Source organism: Oncorhynchus mykiss, chromosome 12 (assembly GCF_057628025.1).
Source record: "Oncorhynchus mykiss isolate SJ-2025 chromosome 12, ASM5762802v1, whole genome shotgun sequence".
In the NCBI taxonomy this organism is placed as follows: domain Eukaryota; kingdom Metazoa; phylum Chordata; class Actinopteri; order Salmoniformes; family Salmonidae; genus Oncorhynchus; species Oncorhynchus mykiss.
In genome coordinates, this window is record NC_143033.1 from 78,129,630 (window position 1) to 78,149,967 (window position 20,338).

The 20,338-nt window shown below is 41.7% G+C and overlaps 1 protein-coding gene and 1 long non-coding RNA gene across 2 annotated transcripts in view; one reads left to right on the forward strand and one right to left on the reverse strand.

The window, feature by feature from the left end:
• Positions 1 to 20,338, reverse strand: part of LOC149979382 (uncharacterized) — a 133,386-nt gene that overhangs the window by 45,724 nt on the left and 67,324 nt on the right. The gene's annotated exons all lie outside the window — the stretch shown is intronic.
• Positions 1 to 20,338, forward strand: part of LOC110538402 (carbonic anhydrase-related protein 10) — a 32,829-nt gene that overhangs the window by 3,140 nt on the left and 9,351 nt on the right. Inside the window, exons 2-3 of the mRNA XM_021625205.3 lie at positions 688 to 762; positions 9,395 to 9,540. Coding sequence (XP_021480880.1) covers positions 688 to 762; positions 9,395 to 9,540 — 221 coding nt within the window. The remainder of the gene's footprint in view (positions 1 to 687; positions 763 to 9,394; positions 9,541 to 20,338) is intronic.

Below are 20,338 nucleotides of genomic sequence, written 5' to 3' on the forward strand. Positions count from 1 at the left end.
ATAAGAATTTGTTCTTAACCGACTTGCCTGGTTAAAAAAAGGAAGTACTATACATCTTGCTCTGATTCCAGGCTGCTTGTTCTTTTGTTAGCATTTGTGGTAAGGACAAAGGTTAGGAGAATGTAAGTTGCAGGTTAGTAGAATTAGGTTGAGGTTAGGGAAAGTGTTAGCTTAAATGCTACAGTTGTCCCCGACCCAACTCGAACACACAACCTTTGGTTGCCTTATTTTTATACTTTTTTTCAGATTTTTCAGGGGGTGCCTCCGTACCCTCAGCACCCCTAATCAAAATCAAATCACATTTTATTGGTCACATACACATGGTTAGTAGATGTTATTGTGAGTGTAGCGAAATGCTTGTGCACCCTACTTCCCTTGGTTATGGACCAACCTCCCTACTTTTCATTTATGTCTTAAGTAACCAGACCATTATTATTTGTAACGTAACATATCCTATTAAATGGAGGTATCCACTTGAACGTTCCAAACCCTACGTCTCTTTAATGTGGTCAGGCTGACCACAAAAGCCAGGGCCTCAATTCATTTTTTTATCTCTAATCTCTCTCATTGTCTCTTTAAAGGTAATATTAGACTTAAGAAGTGAAAGTTAAGTGTTCTAACAAGTGAGTTGATGATCATTTTCAGCGACATGATAGTTTCTGTGGTTTTGTTTTTTTCCTACTGCAGCACAGCTAATTTCACCAAAGATTCATGATGGTTGGTGGGCGTACAAAGATGCAGTCCAAGGGAGCTTTGTTCCAGGTAATTATTTTAGATGTTGAACAAACACTGACATCACATGAACTCAAAGCCTTGGTGTCCACATGGCCCACTATTCAGAGATGGTCCTATCAGTTTTCCACATTGATTCAATGTCATCATATTTCATTATTTTTGTTGAACTGACATGGAAACAATGTTGATTCAACCAGTTTTTGTCCAGTGGGTTGTTTTGTAACAGAAAGCCAGACCAAACATTCCTCTCTGTTTTGGGAAGGGAACATTTCTTGTTAATCAGGAGGGTTCGCTTGTTACTAACGTTCTTGCTCTTGGGCAGTGTTATTGACATGGGCTGGCTTCTTCCTCCGCTCTCTGTCTCTGCAGCAGGAGCTTCAGGTTCACTACTGTTCTGACTGCAGGTCTTATGAAATTTTTATCACAGCCCTCTCTCCATCTTCCTCCCTCCCTGTGCTTCTTCATTCCATAATCAAGGGGAGCACAGACATACAAGTATACAGAAGAAGAATGGCAGCACAATGAATAAAATAGAGGTCTCAGACCTTTTCAAGGAGGAAGGATCGAATGACCAATATAACTATGGAGTCAAGTGCAGTCTGGTAACATTTCAGTAATACAACATAAGGCTGTTATTCGTTAAAATGTACATTTGACATAACTATTATATCATACACAGAAAGGTGACTTCCTGTTTGCAGGAATCAACTTCCTGTTTTGCAGGAATCAATTGCCAAGACTTACACTATTGCCAATAGGGTCAGGGTGATACCAGTATGACAATATTTTTTCCATAGCAAAAATGAAAATGAAGCAGACCAAACTCTGTTGTCCTTTAAAAACCTGCTCTATGTAAAATAGTTTGTGCTATATCTTGGGAAATAAATACGTGACTCTGAATCGTACCTGGCTCCACGAGGGGGCTAAAGGGGGCCTAGCCCCCCTCAGATTTAGCTCTTTTTAAAACTAAAACTATCTTCGCTGTCAGCACAATGGACAGGGCGTGCCACTGTGTGTGTAGGCGGGCTATGGAAAGCCACTGGGGCAGTTAGGTATGACTCCTTTGAGTTTCCATAAAAAGCGGGAAAAAATGCGTCTCATCTCTGTGGTATGCTAAGTGAATAAAGTTGTACACCTTGGCATGTAATATTTTATTTAGATTTATAAGGGCGGGGTCAAGTTTACCAGTTTAAGTGTTGGCGGCCCAATTGTCTCCTTCCTGCTCCTCTGCTCTTCCTATGAGTGAGGTTTTCATCCCGACATTGACTGACACTGAATTGATGATGACCTAGCTCTCTCCGGAGCCTGGAGAGGGTGGCAGGGTGTACTCTGTCCCTTTCCTTGGGCTTGGAGAGAAAAGGACTGCACTGCAAAATCTTTCCTGGGAGTGGCACGGAAGTTGTCACAGCTGGGGAGTCTGGAGACAACCCCAGTATCCACTGTGCATTGTTCAGGAGAGAATTCTCTCTTACCTGCTAGAAAAAAAGGCCCACGTGGGGAAGTTTGTACCCCTGCATTGCCAAAAGGTTATTGGACGGTGTTTAGGGCCTGGGCAAAGTGTTCATCTGCCTTGGGGCAACTGCTATGATGGTCCTTTATTTGCTCTGTTAATCTACATTCACCAGATGGACATACACATTGACCAACATGGTATCATGTACCCAGTGCTCGTTTAAATATCAATATAAACATCGCCGTCATCTTTGAAACCCCAGTGCTGTGTAAAATAAATCCAACTAATTTGCATCTCTACCTGCCTCCTCCTGCTGAATATGTGTCCTTGTGACTGCTAGAAGGACCCTATTTTACACTGACACGGCGTAGCGGAGATGGATTACAGACTTTGCGCCAACCTGTCATTTCAAAAGCACTCAATGATCTCGGAGTCTCTGCATTTGAACTTTATGTTTATTTTGGTAAAGCGTGATAAGCAGAATTAAATATAATTCCAGTGCAAGAACACCCCAAAATGTAGCCCCCTCACCGATTTCCACTGCCCCCTTACTCACTTTATCCTGGCGCCGGTTCTGCTCTGGATGACAACATAATGTTTGTTTCCAACATTAGCGCTGTTTTCCTAAAGAAGTCAAATCCGCTTTGTGTTTTGTTTCCTTTGCCACGATACTAATGAGTATCACGATACTGCTATCATCCCACCCCAATTGTCAATGTGGGCCTCAAAGAATGGTGCACATTTGGATAAGCCAATGGACTCCTATAAGGATATGTGACACCAGCAGAAACTGCTGCCTCGAGGGCCAGCGCTGTTCTCAGCTGGTCCATGTTTAACCCTGTCATTGGATTACCTTAGGAGAAAGGCCTATTTATTAGCTGTGACAGATAAGCACAGCAGGTGACACAGAGGCCTTTGGAAGTCTTTTGTAGAAGGTTGTGGGATGCTCCCTGACCTTTTACTTTATGTCTGCTGCTAGTGTATCAGTGTGTGGACTCAGGGGGTGAGCCCTTTCAGCCTCTCAGCCTAGCTGCAGGGAAGCTTCCTGTCTATCACCACAGAGACCTTTACACAGGAGAGGAGACATCCACACACAGCAAGTGACAGTGACTCTGTGTATGTGCTGTGTGTCATATGGGTGGTAGCCAAGTTGGTGGGATGTTTTTGCTATTGTACATTCATTCACCTCAAGCCCTTTTTGATGAAAACAGGAAACTCTACAGCTAGAATGTACATTTGTAGCCATCTAATTTAAGACTTTACTTTTTGAAATAGAAAGGAAATCAAATTGATCTAAACAGGCTCAAGAAGAGTGCAGCTATGCCTTGGCCCATTAACTTTTTGATACAGATTTCAATTCAACTGAACCGTTTGTCAGAAACAAAGGTATCACCTTCCTTCTGTATATTCTTACAGGAGCATAACTCTGTATTATTATTTGTATGTGCTGCAGTCTTGGAAAGTAGGTCACCAAGTTAGTGATCACAGCCAGCTATCGCTCTCTCTCTCTCCCTCTCTCTCTCACACACACACATACACAGATGCCCTTGCAAAGACTGAGGGGCAAAAAAGAAGTGCGGAAGGAAGAAACAGAATCCCTCCCACGCAAAGAGTTCTGGGGGAATTTAAATGGAATGGGAAGAGGCTAGAATAGAATTATGATTACTATGCTCTTAAAAATCTTGGTGGTATTTAATACTAATGGTATTAAAAGGCCATATTCACAGGACACTTTATTCACTTTATTCACTCTCACTCAGAGCTATAATAATGTTAAGCCCCTCTTCCTCCTTTTCCCACTCACCGACTAATGTGATGAACATACATATGTTCTAGCATATTGCTGCTGTATTTCTACCTGCAGGTATGGCGGCCTGGAGGATGAGCGGATAGGTTTGGTATTGGAGCAACACTAGCTACAACATTGTCCTCAAAGCAAAAACATTGTGTGAAAGTGCTAGATTATGGCTGACATTTAAGACTGTTAACAACCAAATAATTTCTAGGCGAGCCAGCCAAGTAATTTACAGCGGTGATAAAGGAAGATGCTCAAAAGAAAGGTCAGAAAAGCAGTGGCTTATTCCTCCTTGCCTTTGTCAAAGTAAGATTTGATTTGTTTGAGGGCTGAGCAAAATAACCTCCTACAGCAGATGGTGTTAAATCCTCTATGATGATAAGAAGGTCTAGACCTAGGAATATTATCCTGTCAAACCAGAAGCTTGTCAGTAACCAGGTTTACATTAAACCTTTACATTCCATCACTAGAGTTGAAAATGTGATTGAAACCCATCTAAATTGTATTTTTTTATTCAGTACATGGAAATGTATTTATTTATTTTAATTTGACCCCCCTTTTCTCCCCAATTTCGTGGTATCCAATTGTTAGTAATTACTATCTTGTCTCATCGCTACAACTCCCGTACGGGCTCGGGAGAGACGAAGGTTGAAAGCCATGCGTCCTCCGAAACACAACCCAACCAAGCCGCACCGCTTCTTAACACGGCGCGCATCCAACCTGGAAGCCAGCCGCACCAATGAGTCGGAGGAAACACTGTGCACCTGGCGACTTGGTTAGCGTGCACTGCGACCGGCCCGCCACAGGAGTCGCTAGTGCGCGATGAGACAAGGATATCCCTACCGGCCAAACCCTCCCTAACCCGGACGACGCTAGGCCAATTGTACGTCGCCCCACGGACCTCCCGGTGGCGGCCGGCTGTGACAGAGCCTGGGCGCAAACCCAGAGTCTGGTGGCACGGCTAGCACTGCGATGCAGTGCCCTAGACCACTGCACCACCCGGGAAGCCGGAAATGTATGTGTATGTATTTATGTGTATTACATCATCACACACAGCCTTTTATCCTCAAACAAGTCTGTTACTTGATGGAAACATTTCTGGTAAGAAAATGTGCATGTTGTTTTTATGCAGATTTTAGAATATTTGCATGAAAATCTGTCACCAACTGGATGGAAACCTAGCTAGTTGTTCTACATAGTCAGGCTCCTCCTTTGGAATTGGTATTGCTACCTGCCCACCAATACCCAAAACACCCGCCTGCCTTTTAAATAAATTGCTCCATTGAATTATCCCTTGGCTTACAGCACCCTTTTAAGCACTGTTTATTGAAGAACAATTCTCCCTTCATCATTACTCTGATTAATGGCTGGTAATGGAGGCTGGTAATGGCTCACATCAACACCATTATCCCAGAAACTCTAGACCCACTCCAATTTGCATACCGCCCAAACAGATCCACAGATGACGCAATCTCTATTGCACTTCACACTGCCCTTTCCCACCTGGACAAAAGGAACACCTATGTGAGAATGCTGTTCATTGACTACAGCTCAGCGTTCAACACAATAGTACCCTCAAAGCTCATCACCAAGCTAAGGATCCTGGGACTAAACACCTCCTTCTGCAACTGGATCCTGGACTTCCTGACAGGCCGCCCCCAGGTGGTGAGGGTAGGTAGCAACACATCTGCCACGCTGATCCTCAACACTGGAGCTCCCCAGGGGTGCATGCTCAGTCCCCTCCTGTACTCCCTGTTCACCCACGACTGCATGGCCAGGCACGTCTCCAACACCATCATTAAGTTTGCTGACGACACACAGTGGTAGGCCTGATCACCGACAATGACGAGACAGCCTATAGGGAGGAGGTCAGAGACCTGGCCGGGTGGTGCCGGAATGACAACCTATCCCTCAATGTAACCAAGACTAAGGAGATGATTGTGGACTACAGGAAAAGGAGCACCGAGCACGTCCCCATTCTCATTGTAGTGGAGCAGGTTGAGAGCTTCAAATTCCTTGGTGTCCACATCAACAACAAACTAGATTGGTCCAAACAAACCAAGACAGTTGTGAAGAGGGCACGACAAAGTCTATTCCCCCTCAGGAAACTAAAAAGATTTGGCATGGGTCCTGAGATCCTCAAAAGGTTCTACAGCTGCAACATCGAGAGCATCCTGACCAGTTGCATCACTGCCTGGTACGGCAATTGCTCGGCCTCTGACCACAAGGCACTTCAGAGGGTAGTGCATACGGCCTAGTACATCACTGGGGCAAAGCTACCTGCCATCCAGGACCTCTACACCAGGCGGTGTCAGAGGAAGGCCCTAAAAATGGTCAAAGTCCCCAGCCACCCCAGTCATAGACTGTTCTCTATACCATCGCATGGCAAGCGGTACTGGAGTGCCAAGTCTAGGACAAAAAGGCTTCGCAACTGTTTTTACCCCCAAGCCATAAGAATCCTGAACAGGTAACCAATGGTTACCCGGACTATTTGTATTGTGCGCCCTCCCCCCCAACCCCTCTTTTACACTGCTACTCTCTGTTTATCTTATATGCTTAGTCATTTTAACTATACATTCATGTACATACTACCTCAATAAGCCTGACTAACAGGTGTTTGTATATAGCCTTGCTACTCTTTTTTCAAATGTCTTTCTACTGTTGTTTTATTTCTTTACTTACCTACACACACGCGCGCGCGCACACACACACACACACCTTTTTTTGGCACCATTGGTTAGAGCCTGTAAGTAAGCATTTCACTGTAAGGTTTACACCTGTTGTATTCGGCGCACGTGACAAATAAACTTTGATTTGATTGTCTCACTCCATAGCCTATAGTTTTCATGAGACGGTTGTCTGAGTGTGAAAAGGTCTACTGTGTCCTAGTATTTGGCAAACAATTTTGCAGTTGCAACACAGTTATTTGAACTAATTGTAGTTCCATCTGTAGTTCTCTCACATCCCAAGACATCTGCTCTCTTATGGTAACTGCATGATGGATCATCAGCTATTCCTCCACTTTAATTATATCCACAGGACCTTAGGAAAGCATTACACTGAGTCGGGAGTGTCTCTGCACAGTTCAGCAGGTTCAGTAGACAGAAACCTGTCCCAATTTTGTCTTCTTTGTTTATGCTGCTTCGAAAATTGGAAATGTAATCCCTACGATCTGAGGGGAAGATTTCCCTGGTCATTTGATATAAAATCAGAGTGAATTTTGTGAATTGTGATTGCTGTGAATTGGCCAGTCCTCGTGGTCTCTCCAGACCCATTGACATTTATGTTCTCATTTTAGTTTGTTCTCTGTAACGTTATGTTTATATCCTGACTATTTTGCTCTGGAAAAAAACCGCTAGGCTTCAATTAGCTGCATATCCCAACACGTGTTGTGAAGTCTCCCTAGAGGTAGTTGTACTGTAGGGTCTGGTTTTCAGCTCTTGGCTGGGACGTACTGCATTGCACCTGCTGCATGCACCTGCTACCTGATCCAATAATATACCTGTACTGGAATAGAGATCATGAGCACTAGGCAGCATGGGTAAAGGGGGTGAGAGTTCACACGTGAGGATTTAGACATACTTAAACTTTTCTAGTTGAGTTTTCTAATGCAAATTGTTGTCTTTCCTGCTCAGCCTCAGTAGTGTCCAGGTGCATCTCTAAGCACCTTTCGCTGCCAAAACAATAACGTTTGTTTGAATCTGCCCTATGAAGCATCCTTAACAATGAATGCCTCATCATTTATTTAAATGTTTTTATCGCTCTTGCTCCACCAAATCAACAATCAATTAAAGTGGTTCAAAAGTTAAAACAACAGTTTTATTGCAATGAATTGAGTGTAATGCTATCTTTTTTTCCCCTTTTGAGTATGGTTCTCACATATCCTCTCTTGCTTGCGACTGTTGTGCTCACCAAATGCCACTGAGTGGGATTACAACACAGTTACATCACTGTTTTAGGACACAAAGGCTTTTACATACTGTATGTCACATTACCTCATTTTTTTTGGCAAAAGTAATAATTGTTGCCAAAATATTGCCTTCGAAACTATCAACAACCGTGTTAGTTTTTCCCTGGATCAGTTCGTTAAAACAATGATAGTTTAGTTAAAAATGTTGTGTGAATTTGACTAAACATTGTGTTTTTTGATAAACACTGTATTGAACCCACTACACATGAAGCTACAACTGGTAAACAATGTGGTGGCTCAGAAAGCAGGAAGATATGCAACATGAGCTTTGTTGACATTCAGAAATTCCAACATCATTCCAGATCCTCATCTAGTGTATTTCATTATTATGCATTAAGAGGAGTTTGGCCAAGATCAGCATGTAATATAGGTCACTGATCATCTTAGGGTGGCTAATCCATTGCTTATTTGCTAGTTGAATCTTTATTCAGATTATTTTGAGAGTTCCCTACTTAACAGATTCACTAGCTGATTGATTCATTAGCTGATTCTTAATTCTGAAATTGACTCCTAGTCATGATTTCCTCTTTTTGTAGAAACATCTATAAGGGGTTGTGGCACTGATCTGATAGTCCTTAACCACCATTGGGCTTTGCACATGAAGGCATGCCCCTTGCCCATGAATTAAGAGCAATGAATAGTACTGGTTGTCCCAGGAGTCTCCGTCCAGCAGTTCAGATGAGTATCAGCCTCTAATCCCTGTGCTAAGGGAGAGAACGTAATAGTCCTGAACCCTCATCTGTTTCACAGCTGGGCGGCCCACTCCATTCAAGCCGACCCACGTGATGTAATCACGGCTGGGTGATGTCACACGTGTCAGAAAGGGGTAGTGATATCACTCTTGAGGCCTGCCACATCTGTCACAGCTGCCCTGCCGCTGTGCCACTGCCAGGCTCTGAGCCATACTAAGAGGAGAGGAGGGTTCTCCCCAGTCCCTTCTGTCATGTGCAAGTAACGAGGGACGGATAACTAAGATTATTTCAGCTGATCTTAAATCAGATTCTGGAAGCATTTAAACTGATTCTGATATAGAGGGATTCTATCTAAATCTAGTAGGATCTACCTACATACAAACATACATACATACATATACATACATACATACATACATACATACATACATACATAATCAACGTTGGCATTACTCACGTGCCCTTCTCTCAAAATGGCTCTTCCTAGTACTGTACAATCATAATATGGAATGTTGTGCTGATGGCATACTCCATACTCTAATTGCTGCCGTTTTGGTTACAGTAAGGCAAGGACTTTAATTAAAGGGATATCTTTACTTCATTTCCTTACTCAGTGTTTCCTCCTCAATGGTTCCCGTCAAAGTGTTGATAGTCCAAGTGCTGTTTAAGAACTTACTCATCTCACACATCAACATGATATTAGACATTAGACATGATAAAGGACATTGAACTGTGCTTGTTGTCCACAGTACCATCCTTCTGGGGGCTAGTGAATTCCGCCTGGAACCTGTGTGCCATGGGAAAGAGGCAGTCGCCGGTCAACGTCGAGACCAGTCACATGATCTTTGACCCCTTCCTCACCCCTCTACGTCTCAACACAGGCGGACGCAGCAAGGTAAGGAGATTGTGGAAAGCCTGATCTTAAACTCCCAGATGACTCTTGAGCTTGTAGATCTGAAGGGCATCAGGACTTAAACTTCAGGAGACGTTGATCGTCTGGATGCTATTATTGGATTCCAGTTGTGTGTGTTCATATGACATTTACAATGGGTAATGAGGACTAGTATGCTCAGCCATCATCAAAACGAGGTGTAGGTGGGAAAAATTATGTTTACAGAATAAATGCTTCTAGATTTATAGTATGAAGTAACATCAAATTAAAACATCTTCTCTCAGAATTCTTTCAACTACACTGACTGGGTGAATTTTCTAAATGTCACTAGCAACACCCCCGCTATCTGGCCCCATGGCTCTCCTTTAGTTGTACATCATGCTCTGCTTTCACAGTTGCCTTCTGAATCTCTCCCATCCCGATCCCATCAAATGACCCATATAGCAGATAGTATTTATTGTAGGATTTCACTAACATTATCAAAGGGTGTTGGCAGGATGCCCCAAGCTCAAGCTGCAAGCTGGGGACAAGGGGGCATGACCATCGTTCACCACAGGGCATAAAGTCCACTAGGGAATAGGGGAAATCACTAATCATGTAAAATGAGAATGACAACAGAATTACACTCAGTACTGTAGTTCAAATGGTGACAATTTAACTATTACCGAGCCTATTTGATGCAATTACATTTTATTGATGTATCTTTTGGTTCTTAGCGGCGTTGTGTGAGAATGGAAATTGACTTACTGTAAGGTATGTGGTGACCATTTTTCAGAGGACAAAACACTTTGATTAAGAGAGTCCACCTCCCCCAGCATTTGGTTCCCATGAATAGTACTCTCATTTAGTTTGAATCAGAAAAATACCACAAGGAGCCAGGGAGGATTGGCAAAGAACAGTACATGTAAGAGAGGGTTAAATTCTCTTTGTAAGTCTTGTTTTATGATTAATGCTAGTGTGCATCTGCTGAGCGAGAGCGCAGAGAGCTGGGCCATCTGTGCTGGCGTGTGTCTGTGGGAGGACTGTGGGAGAGGGGATAAATTAAGTTAGCCAGGATGTTTTTACATTCGCCACAGCTCGTCTACTCGATACTCCCAGATATTTGTCCATCAACAGATGGACATGTTTACTCTCCCAGTTAATTGCCTCTTTTCCTGCAGCTATTTATTGAGATGTATACACTATTTTAGTTTTAAATATTGTCATGTGCCATTTACACACACATACGGCACCACACACAAACTCAGCTCACACACAAATAGAATAAATGTTATTCCTGATTAACATTGAGCTTTGATTTACAGCTTGATGAAAGGTGGTTGCTTGAAAAAGGTGGTTGTGTAAAGGAATTTCCATCTTGTTATTACGCACTTGGGATGTTAGACCTTGTGGTGGAGTCTCACTTTACCACAGAAAACGTCAGGTGGAGACAGATGCTCAGGTGGAGGGGATGCTGAGATTCTGAGGAACCTGTTTTGTAAAGACATTTAACTGTTGGAGAAAGTGTGAAATAGACTTGTTGTGGTCAAAGATCAAACGATAAGATGCAGTTGCTGCACTCCAAAAACTGCACTTTTACGGAAGTGTATTTGTTCACTTCACTTGAATATTAGGGAAATATTTTCAACTTGTATGCTCAGGCAGCGACTGAATAGCAATTTGCATTTTAGATACTTGATACAGACAATTCATCCTAAGAAGTGATTTAGTGTGGCAATCTGTGTCATGAAAAAAGACAACATGAAACTGTGGTGATAAGCCTTTGCTTGATAAATGGTTCTGTTCACAGCATCTTTGAATTGACTTCAACGTGTTGACATTTAGTAATCATTTGGATGCTGCGACAGTCAATAGCAGGACATTAGTCATTTCCTATCTCACTTGCTCCCATGATGTCCACAAAGCCATACTCACTCGCTCACACACTGTCACCAAATTCACTCATGAAGACGTAGTTTCTCATTAACTTACCCTAGTAAAGCACAAACAGTTGCTCATAGAAAACATTTAGTAGGCAACAAGTTGGCATTTTGCAAAGCACCCATGAGGAAAACTGTCAGTTGGGAAATGTCGGTCCTTTGAAAATATTGGTGCAATTATACAGTATAACCTATTTCATGTAATGTAATCCAGGGCTAGAATATCCTTCTTTTTTGTTTATCCAGAAAACAGCCTGCTATTACCAAGTGACAAGTTTGAGATAAGATAAAAAAGTTACTATAGTTCCTTTCAAACCTTTTGAAGGTTGAAGGACTTCAATGTCCTCAATCTGTTCAAATCCCAGACTTTGAATCCTCAAGGAAGGGAGGGAGTACAACGTGGCTTAGGAGTGACAGAGACTAAATGAGAAGTAAGGTGGGTGAGGTGAGTGTTGGGTCAAATAACAGGAGAATTCATCATTCTGACAGACTTCACATGGAGTGTCACCACTTAAAGACTTTGGTGACTCATTCCTACATTGCGGTGCCTTTTTGGGTCTCATAATTTTTGTATTCTACCAGTTTGACTTTCAGAAAAACATATTGGTCACTTTTTTTTTGTGTGCATTTTCCAACCTGTTAGGTGCATAATCCTACCAGGGTGGAAATTTGGAGCCTAAATTAGCCATAGCTCTGTGAGTGAGCAAGATTGAGTTAGCATAAAGAGATTAAGGGTCTCACTGTTCAGTTAGAATAGGAGCAAGGCAAGTTTCATTCCATCAGCCAAAGGGCTGCTGAACAGTAGGACATAGGACAGATGAAAGATGCTGAACAGTGGGACATAGGACAGATGAAAGATGCTGAACAGTGGGACATTGGACAGATGAAAGATGCTGAACAGTGGGACATAGGACAGATGAAAGATGCTGAACAGTGGGACATAGGACACATGAAAGATGCTGAACAGTGGGACATAGGACAGATGAAAGATGCTGAACAGTGGGACATAGGACAGATGAAAGATGCTGAACAGTGGGACATTGGACAGATGAAAGATGCTGAACAGTGGGACATAGGACAGATGAAAGATGCTGAACAGTGGGACATAGGACAGATGAAAGATGCTGAACAGTGGGACATAGGACAGATGAAAGATGCTGAACAGTGGGACATAGGAAAGATGCTGAACAGTGGGACATAGGACAGATGAAAGATGCTGAACAGTGGGACATTGGACAGATGAAAGATGCTGAACAGTGGGACATAGGACAGATGAAAGATGCTGAACAGTGGGACATAGGACAGATGAAAGATGCTGAGCAGTGGGACATAGGAAAGATGCTGAACAGTGGGACATAGGACAGATGAAAGATGCTGAACAGTGGGACACAGGACAGATGAAAGATGCTGAACAGTGGGACACAGGACAGATGAAAGATGCTGAACAGTGGGACATAGGATAGATGCAGGATGCTGAACAGTGGGACATAGGACAGATGCAGGATGCTGAACAGTGGGACATAGGACAGATGCAGGCCCAATACACGGCCTGTCAGTGGGCCGCAGAGACTTTGAATATGTGGAAATGTAAATGTGTGACTTGTGTACTAACTTTCAATTTGTTTGTACTGCATGTAGTATATTGTGTTGTGTTTGTGTATTTATATTCTGGCGTCACAAAATGAATTTCCATTTGTATGTACAATAAAGTATATCATATCGTAATGGTGAACACTTGAACAGGATTAAATGCAATTATAATAAATACAATAATCATGGAAGAAAGTTATTGAGAGAGAATTTAACTAGGACTATAAAAGAATGAAAAAATATATCATTATAGAAAAGTACTGAGAATCCCTTTAACAAAGATGTTCAGGGGTTGTCTGAGGTCCACACAACATTCAAACAGACACCATGAACCGGGAATTTAGAAAACACACTTTATTGGCGGAGATGTTTTAGCATATTTTGTCTTTCAAGTTGCAAAATGGTTAACCAGCCAAAAAGGGAGCTACATGCTTCTTGTGCATGATTTTGTGAGGATTTCTGTGTACCTATTTCGCGTATTGTAACCTTAGTGTTGTCGGAGAAAGTAACATGCCTTCCGTTAGTTTATGGCTTATATTTCTCCTGGAAGTTGATGAATAACACCCGGGGACACGGCAAAAACGCCTACATCCACACTAAAAAAAGTGTTCAAAAGGCATTTCCTTTCAAGATCCAAATGTTTGTGTTTTTAAAGTAAAGGATACCTGACCTTATATTTCAAGTCTTTGGAATTCACATTTTAAATTAAATAAGAAGTGATATTTCCTGGGTACAGAAAATGCACCACATAGTAGGAATACTTTTTGGGGGGTTTGGATGTGTCAATATGTAGTTCATAAATGCATAATCTATGAGCAGAATTACCTTCTTACCTCGATTAGCCACGAAATCCATAGTTGGAAGCAACTGTTTTTCTGGGAGCTGTGCTGCACCATTTTCCCTACATTTGCCCCCTAAGCAATTTGAGTTCCACCAATGAGCTTCAGCCCCTCGTCATATGAGTGACAGCTAGCAAGATGCACTTGATGCCACGCAGCAGAGCTAGAGCAATGACGTGGTGCACGTATCTGCAGTACACCATTTCCGGAGTCCTCTTTTGGCTCATGAGTGCTACTTTCAGAACTACTGGCTAAACAGTATAGAAAAGTACTGAGAATCCCTTTAACAAAGATGTTCGGGGGTTGTCTGAGGTCCACACAACATTCAAACAGACACCATGAACCGGGAATTTAGAAAACACACTTTATTGGCGGAGATGTTTTAGCATATTTTGTCTTTCAAGTTGCAAAATGATGGTTAATTAACCAGCCAAAGAGAGAGCTACGGGTACGCTTCTCGTGCACGATTTTGTGAACATTTCTATTTTGCATATTGTAACCTTACTGTGTTGGCGGAACAAATAACATGCCTTCTGTTGCTTTACCACCCCAACTGCATTGAACTGCCAGGAACAGGCAGTGTTTCTGTCAACGTGTGTTTACTGGAGATTCTCTCTGCTGCTCGTGTTTAGCCCGAGACAAAATTCTCTCCATTATACTACTATTGTGGATCTCATGCTGAGTGTGTGTGAAGTAAAATCCCAACTTTGAAACAGAGCCAGTAGACGTGCCTCGTTGCATAGAATGAGTTTCCCCACAGAGAGGAGCTCACTTCAGAGTGTAAAGGCCACAGTTAGAGGGCGGCAGGTAGCCTAGCGGTTAAGAGTGTTGGGCCAGTAACCGAAAGGTCACTGGTTAGAATCCCCGAGCCGACTAGGTGAATAATCTGTGCTGTGCCCTTGAGCAAGGCACTTACCCCTAATTGCTCCTGTAAGTTGCTCTGGATAAGAGCATCTGCTAAATGATGTAAATGTAAAATATGTCTTTTTCAGGCAGAGACAGTAGAGGGCCTCCAGGGAACCGAGAGAAAACTGATTAGGAATTTAATAATCTAATCAAAACTAGTCTAACTTCTCTTCTCAAAACATAGTGGAAATCCAAAACTACCTCCCGTTCTCACTGTTTTGAGGGCAGTCACTGCAATTTACTTTTCATTGATATAATAATGGGAGAGTCTTGCGTTCTGCATAAAAGTGAGGTATGACACGTACAGTGCCTTCAGAAAGTATTCACACCCCTTGACTATTTCCACATTTTGTTGTGTTACAGCCTGAATTTAAAATTGTTTACATTTTAGATGTTTTTTGTCACTGGCCTCCACACAATACCCCATAATGTCAGAGTGGAATTATGTTTTTAGACATTTTTTCAAATTAATAAAAAATTAAGTCAATAAGTCAGTGAGTATTCAACCCCTTTGTATTGGCTAGCCTAAATAAGGTCATGAGGAAAAATTGGCTTAACAAGTCACATAATAAGTTGCATGGACTCGCTTTATCAGAAATAAGTGTTTAACTTTATATTTGAATGGCTACTTCATCTCTGTACCCCACACATACAATTATCTCTAAGGTCCCTCAGTCGAGCAGTGCATTTCAAACACAGATTCAACCACAAAGATCAGGGAGGTTTTCCAATGCCTCGGAAAGAAGGGCACCTATTGGTAAATGGGTACAATTTTAAAAAGCAGACATTGAATATCCCTTTTGAGCATGCTGAAGTTATTAATTACACTTTAGATGGTGTATCAATATACCCACTCTCTACAAAGATGCAAGCGTCCTTCCTAACTCAGTTGCAGGAGAGGAAGGAAACTGCTCAGGGATTTCACCACCACCACTTAAAACAGTTAAAGAGTTTAATGGCTGTGATAAGAGAGAACTAAGGATGGATCCACAACATTGTAGTTAATCCACAATACTAACCTAATTGACAGAGTGAAAAGAAGGAAGCCTGTACAGAATAAAAAATATTCCAAAACATGCATCCTGTTTACAACAAGGCACTAAAGTAGTAATGCAAAGCAGTTTTTTTGTCCTGAATACAAAGTGTTATGTTTGGGGCAAATCCAATACAATGTATTACTGAGTACCGTTCTCCATATGTTGAAGCATGGTGATGGCTGCATCATATTATGGGTATGCTTGTAATCGTTAAGGACTGGGGAGTTTTTCAGGATAGAAAATTAACGGAATAGAGCTAAGCAGGAAAACATGGTTCATTCCGCTTTCCACAAGACACTGTGGGATTTCTTTTTTTTTACAAATGTTAGAATTTTTCTTCTACTTTGACAGAGTATTTTGTGTTGATCATTGACAAAGAAAAGGACAGTTAAATCCATGTGGATCCCACTTAGTAACACAACAAGATTTGGAAAGTCAAGGGGTGTGAATACATTCTGAAGGCACTGTAGAACCTATCTCTCAAGCCTGAGGGACAGTCCACTGTACAGCAGAGGGGAAAAGTTTAACCTAACCTAAAACAAATTTCAAATTATAATCAAATGTCCCCAAAATATAAGCCCTCAATATTTGGACTCAATTCACCGAAGCAGAACAGCAATTAGTCCCAAGCCTTTTTAACTCAATGAAGCGTGGGGGGATTTTTGGTCATGGTAAGCAGCTTTTATGCTCTGTTTGGGAATGCTTAAAGCGGACAGCTAAATCCCTCAACAGGAGTGTTGTGTCAGCTCCTCCTCTAGCATGACTTTACATCCAAATACATTGCATTCAAGGTAGCGAGGGCATTGTGCGTTGTCATAATCAATGATCATTGTGAATTTCAATGGAATTGAGGTTCATCTGCAGAATTTCTGCCTGTTAGGTAGGCCTAGTCAGTCTGTGGTGTCAATGAGACCGCACAGAATGGAGAGCATTTGAAATACACGTTGTGATAGAATATCCAATTGATTGTCCATGCTACTCTTAATAAATTGAAGTTAAGAGATTTGATTTGGTTTGATTGAATGACCATGTGACCATACCTGGCCAGTATAAAAGCACTGATTTAGAGTATAGTCGTCGCTGCACAAGATGAATACAGGAACTGAACAACTTTAAACATCTGCTTCTATATAAAAAGAAAATCAAAACCATGTGAAAAAATGTAACATGACCTAAAATCTGTCTGCAACTATTTTAATATATACAGTGCCTTGTATTCGGCCCCCTTGAACTTTGCGACCTTTTGCCACATTTCAGGCTTCAAACATAAAGATATAAAACTGTATTTTTTTTGTGAAGAATCAAAAACAAGTGGGACACAATCATGAAGTGGAACGACATTTATTGGATATTTCAAACTTTTTTAACAAATCAAAAACTGAAAAATTGGGCGTGCAAAATTATTCAGCCCCTTTACTTTCAGTGCAGCAAACTCTCTCCAGAAGTTCAGTGAGGATCTCTGAATGATCCAATGTTGACCTAAATGACTAATGATGATAAATACAATCCACCTGTGTGTAATCAAGTCTCTGTATAAATGCACCTGCACTGTGATAGTCTCAGAGGTCCGTTAAAAGCGCAGAGAGCATCATGAAGAACAAGGAACACACCAGGCAGGTCCGAGATACTGTTGTGAAGAAGTTTAAAGCCTGATTTGGATACAAAAATATTTCCCAAGCTTTAAACATCCCAAGGAGCACTGTGCAAGCGATAATATTGAAATGGAAGGAGTATCAGACCACTGCAAATCTACCAAGACCTGGCCGTCCCTCTAAACTTTCAGCTCATACAAGGAGAAGACTGATCCGAGATGCATCCAAGAGGCCCATGATCACTCTGGATGAACTGCAGAGATCTACAGCTGGGTTGGGAGACTCTGTCCATCGGACAACAATCAGTCAGTCGTATATTGCACAAATCTGGCCTTTATGGAAGAGTGGCAAGAAGAGAGCCATTTCTTAAAGATATCCATAAAAAGTGTTGTTTAAAGTTTGCCACAAGCCACCTGGGAGACACACCAAACATGTGGAAGAAGATGCTCTGGTCAGATGAAACCAAAATTGAACTTTTTGGCAACAATGCAAAACGTTATGTTTGGCATAAAAGCAACACAGCTGAACACACCATCCCCACTGTCAAACATGGTGGTGGCAGCATCATGGTTTGGGCCTGCTTTTCTTCAACAGGGACAGGGAAGATGGTTAAAATTGATGGGAAGATGGATGGAGCCAAATACAGGACCATTCTGGAAGAAAACCTGATGGAGTCTGCAAAAGACCTGAGACTGGGACGGAGATTTGTCTTCCAACAAGACAATGATCCAAAACATAAAGCAAAATCTACAATGGAATGGTTCAAAAATAAACATATCCAGGTGTTAGAATGGCCAAGTCAAAGTCCAGACCTGAATCCAATCGAGAATCTGTGGAAAGAACTGAAAACTGCTGTTCACAAATGCTCTCCATCCAACCTCACTGAGCTCGAGCTGTTTTGAAAGGAGGAATGGGAAAAAATGTCAGTCTCTCGATGTGCAAAACTGATAGAGACATACCCCAAGCGACTTACAGCTGTAATCGCAGCAAAAGGTGGCGCTACAAAGTATTAACTTAAGGGGGCTGAATAATTTTGCACGCCCAATTTTTCAGTTTTTGATTTGTTAAAAAGGTTTGAAATATCCAATAAATGTCGTTCCACTTTATGATTGTGTCCCACTTGTTGTTGATTCTTCACAAAAAAATACAGTTTTATATCTTTATGTTTGAAGCCTGAAATGTGGCAAAAGGTCACAAAGTTCAAGGGGGCCGAATACTTTCGCAAGGCACTGTGTATATATATATATATATATATATATATATATATATATATATATATACACAGTACCAGTCGAAAATGTGGACACGTACTCATTCTGTACCTTAAATGCACTGTTAAGTGGGTACTCTAAATGTTCTTATATCTTTCTATCAGATTTTAATGCACCACTGTTATCAGAAGGATTTTGAAGGCTGTTTGTTGAACTGTAGGTGGATTTAGTGAAAACATATTTTTATGACAAAGCAAGCCAGCTACATTATCACATCCCAAAGGGCCTCATCACATTTGTTTGCTTACTAGCCAGTAGAGATTATATCATCCCCAAAACAGAACCTACAACTCCGAACCCATATTGCCGTCTTCTCATGCACAAAGTATTGGCCCCAGTGCCAGCTCAGTACCTGCTGAGTGCTTATTTTGCCTAGTAATTAGAATAGGTGTCAGTGGAAGATTTGGTCTAATACATAACACTGTTGAGGAATTTAATTAATGTTCAGCTCTCACCATTTTGCTCATTTGATTACATGCATTATGCACTAAGAGGGAATAGAAAGGGTCCCTGTTTAAAGGGCTATTAAAAAACATGTCAAGTGAAATGTATTGCTTTTTCTACTTAATTTAACCATCGGCAGTATTTGTTGTATATATTTTTCTGTATTTTTTTTGTCTCTGAATAAATTAACTAAGTGGATCACCCTATGATGAATGACTCCATCACGATCTACACAGGCATAACACTGAACTCCCTCCATTCACTTTTTCTCCTTACCTCCCTCTCATTTCATTATAAGTCTTAATGTTATCCTAGTTTTATATGAAAGAATGGAAGAAAGCTTTGAAGTTCTTCCTTTACCTGTTGGGCATTTCCATGTGTCACTTCAAACAACGTGAGAGTTGGTTTCTCAGTTTATTGTTAATTTCACCTGCTTCCTTAATGAGATGAGGAAGATGATTTTCTCATTTTTTATTTTAATCCACCTTTTAAAAACCTTATTTACTGCAGGCCTACAGCCAATCGCAAATAATTAGTCTGTGATTATGAGCCTGAGGAATATTATGATTTTACATCGCAGTAATGGGAAAGTGCAATTGAAATAAATTAATTTTGTTTACATCCCTGTTACTGAGCATTTATCCTTTGCCAAGATAATCCATCCGCCTGACAGGTGTGGCATATCAAGAAGCTGATAAAACAGCATGATCATTAAACAGGTGCACCTTGTGCTGGGGAAAATAAAATACCTCTCTAAAATGTGCAGAGACCGCGTCAGGGAAGCTCATCTGCATGCTCGTCATCCTCACCAGGGTCTGCACCTGACTGCAGTTTGGCGTTGCAACAGACTTCAGTAGGCAAATGCTGACCTTTGATGGCCACTGACACACTGGAGAAGTGTGCTCTTCACGGATGAATCCCGGTTTCAACTGTTTCGGGCAGATGGCAGACCGTGTGTATGGCATCCTGTGGGCGAGTGGTTTGCGATGTCAACGTTGTGAACAGAATGCCCCATGGTGGTGGTGGGGTGATGGTATGGGCAGGCATAAGCTACGAACATAATTGCATTTTATCAATGGCTATTTTAATGCACAGAGATACTGTGGTGAGTCAGTTCATCCGCCGCCATCACCTCATGTTTCAGCATGATAATGCACAGTCCCATGTTGCAAGGATCTGTACACAATTCCTGGAAGCTGAACA